General features: G+C 39.5%; 1 protein-coding gene across 1 annotated transcript in view; it reads left to right on the top strand.

Annotated features, from left to right (window-relative positions):
- il13ra2 (interleukin 13 receptor, alpha 2) overlaps nucleotides 1-2,102 on the top strand; it is a 16,371-nt gene extending 14,269 nt beyond the window's left edge. Inside the window, exons 9-10 of the mRNA XM_017682341.2 lie at nucleotides 17-137; nucleotides 1,287-2,102. Of these exons, the coding sequence (XP_017537830.1) occupies nucleotides 17-137; nucleotides 1,287-1,374 (209 nt within the window). The 3' untranslated portion in view covers nucleotides 1,375-2,102. The remainder of the gene's footprint in view (nucleotides 1-16; nucleotides 138-1,286) is intronic.
- The last annotated feature ends 3,091 nt before the right edge of the window (nucleotides 2,103-5,193 follow it).

Here is a 5,193-nt window from a genome sequence, read left to right as displayed (position 1 = left end):
CTTCCTGTCTTCACAGAGATTACAGTGGAAGGCAGAAATTACGAGCCATGGAATGATTTAGCACTCACCAGCATCCTGATCATCATCATCGTCGCAGTCCTCATCTTCTGCCTCATGTTGTTGATGTTGAGCAAAATGTGAGTTTATGACTGAATACTGGTTTGATTGATTGGTTATTGTGAGAGTTTGGAAATTTGGAAGGTTGGACTTCAGAATAGGTTGCATTTCCCGGTTCAGACAAACCCTGATTCTTATCACTTATCAGTTAGTTACCAGGTTTAGTTGAAGTTTCTGACTCCTTGTTCAGAAGTTCCGTGTATTTGAGTTGTTGAGATGTTTTATTTGGTTTGTTGTAGAGACACTTACTGACTTATTTACAGTGGTGGTGACAGAAAACAGGAATCACAATATTTACAACTCAAACTTATTTACAACTTTCCAAAACCACCGGTGAACCTGCACATGATTTTTATATGTAGTGTCAATGATGGTAAAATACTTGGTCAAAATTGGTCAAATAAAGTTGTTGGATGCTATTTTGCCTTACTATGGCCTGCATGTTCCTCACTGCCATAAATATATTTAAATACTACATGATCGGTATCTGATCACAGTGCACCCTGGGTGTGTTTACCTGGCTTTGTGGTCAAGTCAAAACTTAAAATGATCTGTTCACCAAAAAAACGCAAGTTGATGCAAGATGTAAACCGCTTTTAGGATGACACATTTTACAAAGCTCTCTGAATGAGTCTCTTCAAACTTAATGACTGAACATGTGGAAATTTAGAAAAAACTGTGGATTGAAAAAATATATTGCTCTTATCTGGCCCACGTGACTAAATAGTGATTCTCATAACATTTCATTAGGAGAAACATTTTGTTCTTTAGACAAAAAGGACACATGCAATACTTCTAGTGATAGAAGAGGTGAACCAGCATCCAAGAGGGTGTGAGTTCAAATCCCAGGGCTGGCTAGGTATTGCTTGTCTTAGGCAAGGCCCTCAACCTCCCACCACTACAGAAAGCACTGCTCTGCTGACAGTGCTGTGCTGTTTCCAAACTGGAGATCATATGGCAACAAAATTGCTCATTTTCTTTCTAGAAAACAAAAAAGTTGGTCTCAGTGAAACTACAGAGATATTACTGAATTCTCTTTTTGGATTGTTCATTCCTCTGGGCTTCAATTAGTTGCTTGAGAGATTGATTTAGTGATTGAGTGATTCATTGATTGAGTGCTTCAAAACAGTTTGAACCCAACCACTCATGCTCTCCCTGTCTCTCCCCAGGTGTGTGAACAGAAAGGAACAGAAGCAGGCTTTCACTCTGTACCAGGAGAAAGTCCATAAGGCCTTTCTGAGTCCTGTGTTTCACTGAGCGCCTTCCTGTCCGGTTGCTTGTGGTCACAGTTGCAGAGGATGCGTGAGTCCTGCAGGACTCCGACTGTCTCTCAGTTCACAGCCCGTCAGTTTACGGCACTGAAAGATTTGAGTCTGGAAAGCGGCTTAGATGCACATACAACGATGCAGCTCTGGCAGATAACAGACAAGATTCCAGGACCAAATCCAGCACTGTTTTACAGAGATTGTAGGAGCCCCTCTGTTAGTTCTAAAATGTCTTTGGCAGCATCGCAGCAGCAGTATTCCCATTCTGAATGTATTTTCTGTGTTGTTTACTTATCAACTTAAAAAAAAAAGAAATGCTGTACTAATCTTAAGGTTACTCACAGAAAGCCAGAAATCTTGCCAACCTGACAACGCAGCTCCTCAAACAGCCACACACTTTTGGGGGCAATTTGATGTTACTTTTTTATACATTTATTGCACTACTTTTAAATACTACATTCACAGATGCATAGACGCAAGTTGTTGACACATGTATTATGTTTGTTTATTTACCCATATATGGATTATGTAGCTTTTTGAGTCCCTTTCGTTTCAGACTACTTGTTTTCTCCAGACAATGAGACATAAGGTTCATTTTGTTTCAGATATAGCAGTGTGTTTACATGCATATGATGCAACCAGATCTTTTGCTGTACTATGATGCTCTTTGTGTAATGTCAAATGATATGACTATTTCTTAATAAAATGATTGTGCTTGCACTGATTGCCATCGACTTTCCTCTGTAGGTGAGAGTGGCTTTCATATCTGATGCATATCTGATCAAGGATCCACATCTTTTCCAGTGTTGATCAAAATCAATATGCATGTTGGTTTCTTCATGTTGTGAGTGCATTACAATCAATCAGGCCTCTTTAAAAGTTTTCATGCATGCACCCTCATTGGCCCATTCACCAGTACATTATGAGTTTAATTCCCAGTGATGCCACAGCCATCTGTGACCAGGAGACCAAGAAGATACTATTGGCCTCTCTGGATTGGTGATGGTCCCTCTCCCCCTATCACTCAGCGTGGTAGCCTTGCCTCTCCCCTCCCATCTAGCCAATAATGTAATAGAATCAGCAGCTAGCACTCTCCTCCAAGCGTGTTGAGCTGTCCAATTGATGTTGCATTAGTATCGGTTTGGCATGTTGTGTGTCAAAGGAAGCTCATGCCTTTCCTTTCATGCTCCCAGCATGTGACTGGGTTAGACCTAGCCAGCAGGAACTGGCCACCACCAACTTAGGTGGAAAATAACTTTCTTTTGATCTATGCCATTTTTAATTCAATATTTTACATTTAATTTCATGCTTATAGTACAGTGTTGTCAGTTGCCAATATTTCCTTTGATAGGTTTCTTCAGACATGTCCGAAAAAAGAAACATAAAGCCACCATAAAAACCGCAGCATTAAACAAACCAATAAACATATAAAAACACAGGCAGCAGCCTTAAAACTCACCGTACCATCACTGTCACAATGAATGCATTTCTCCCTAGTACATATTTTTATAATAGATAAAGTGATTCCAGGCCTGTTAAGTTCCCTCCTGAATTATTCAAATTGGCACAGTCCATTGAAACAGTTTCAAGCCTACGCCTAAACCACGGTTGCCTATGTGGACATTTCCACTGAAGTAATGTGATTCTGACTGCTGCAAGAAATACTGCCTGACTCTGTGCTTTAGTGACTCCTTAAACCTGCCTCTGAGGAGATTCTGCAAGAAGTTGTTCAGTGAATATCTGTCCAAAAGTGAGTATAAGTGAACATTGTCCCACTATTTCTCCGTTCTTTATGTTTAAGAAACCTTTGGAAAATGGACCTTTTGGCCTTGTTTCTTTAAATAGCTGCACCACACGGGATGATACCATGCTTTAAAATGAAAACAATATTTTCTCCAGTGTATTAAACAATACAGAACAGTGTGAATACACAGGTAACATAGTGATACAGCATGAAGGGGGAGAACATTCTAGAACAGTGAGAATGAGAGAAAACATTCTAGAATAGTGAGAGTTCTTGTCACTTTTATTACACTCAGTTGCACTTAACTGCACTAAAAACATCTGCACACATACCTTTTGGAGTCTCTGTCACCAGAAGACAAATTTGATTATATATTACAAGCAACTTTTCCAATGACCCGAACCTGTTTTTTTTGGCTTGTCATCGAGTGTTTTCTTTTCCTTTCTGTAAACACACAAATGCTTTTACTTTTTCATTCAAAGCTTGTCATGGCAGGTTCTAGAAACCTAATCTCTTCATAGAAAATTGGCATGAAAACTGGAACATTGTTGCTTTACATTCTTCTGCTTTGGGTGTCTGTCTTTCTCTTTCTGTGTGTCGGGCGTGAGCTTTGGTTATGATGAAATTTACAATGAAGTGTTGGAACTGATTTGCTGTTGCTGTTCCTCTAGTTTCACCCTTTTGTATTTGCCATTCACTTCCAAAACAGCAAGACCTGTAAGTAGTGTAACCTCAAAATAATCTGTTTTGATCAGTAGAACATTTTGTAACTTCACTCGTGGGCCATGATGAACCAGTTACACATCGACAGTAATACTAATTTCTGCTATTAGTAGTAGTAGTAGTATGTTAGCATTAAGCTAAGTGCCATTCACATGAACATTTTTTGGTCATATATGGATTGAACGTGGACATTTGAAGCTTGTGAAAGACGTTCTATGATGATTCTATTACATTCAAATGAACTAAAAATCACAGAGATCACAGAAAACATGAGGACTCTAAAGGCCTAGCAGTAGGCCCGTAGCCAGGGGGGATCGAAGGGTTCGTTCGATTCCCCCCCCCCCCCCGCCCCCCGCCCCCCCCCTCGCGCCCTCCCCTCGCGCCCTCCCGCCGTACACTCAAGATAGGTAGGCTATTCAATGAATGAATTGTTAATCTCCGGTGAATATACATCAAATCTTAATTCACAATATCACATCCAGACTAATAAAAAAGAAAAGTAGACTCAGAGAAGTGAGGAGTAAGAAAAATGGTTAATGTTTCTCTTTACACATTTTGTTCAGACTGTTTTACACCAATCCAGTAGGTGGCGGTAATTCCCCCATTTCTGTTGTTAGCTAGTGGAAAGAATAAGAATCAGGGGATTAAGTTACTTGAGAAAATGGGTAAAAAAGAAGACAAGGAGCGAAAACGGAAGAAATCGGCGGCAACATTGTCCCAAAACCTTGGTGACTTGTTCAAAAAAAGGCCCAAAATCGGTAAACTGCTGCTGCTGAGTGCAGGGCTTCTATTTCTTTACAACTCCCCTGCGTTAACAGTGCCGGGCTCGGCTTAGCCCAATAGTATATTGTAGATGTAACACCGGATTATTAGTGTTATTATTCAGATAACTCCAAAGTCTGGATTTTAGTTGATTTTTAAGAAATGTAGGTTAAGTGACAATAACATTGTCACTCACTTTGCAATGCTGATGATCAAGCTAGGGTGTATTTTACTCTCAACATGCCTGTTGCTCCTAAGGCCATAGTGAATAAAATACAGTATAGAGGTGTAAAAAAGGGGTTAAATATGGAAATGTTTTTAAATTTATTATTTTGCTGTATTTATTCAGTGGGTCAGCATTTGGAGGGTGAGCTATCAACAGCTAGTAGCAGTGAAACTCAACAGTTAGCCGAGTATAAATTATGAGATATTAAAATACTAAAATCTGAATATAAAAAAAAACTATTTTAAAATGGTCAGTATCTTTTCCACACAGCCTGCAATGTCATGAACAACCTCTGAAATATTAGTGCCAGATTCATGCAAATGCAGTTTTGGAGTTCTACCTTGCCACTAAAAAGG

Source organism: Pygocentrus nattereri, chromosome 23 (assembly GCF_015220715.1).
Source record: "Pygocentrus nattereri isolate fPygNat1 chromosome 23, fPygNat1.pri, whole genome shotgun sequence".
NCBI lineage: Eukaryota > Metazoa > Chordata > Actinopteri > Characiformes > Serrasalmidae > Pygocentrus > Pygocentrus nattereri.
The sequence above is the reverse complement of the archived record's forward strand: the minus strand, read 5'-3'. Positions and strand labels throughout refer to the sequence as shown.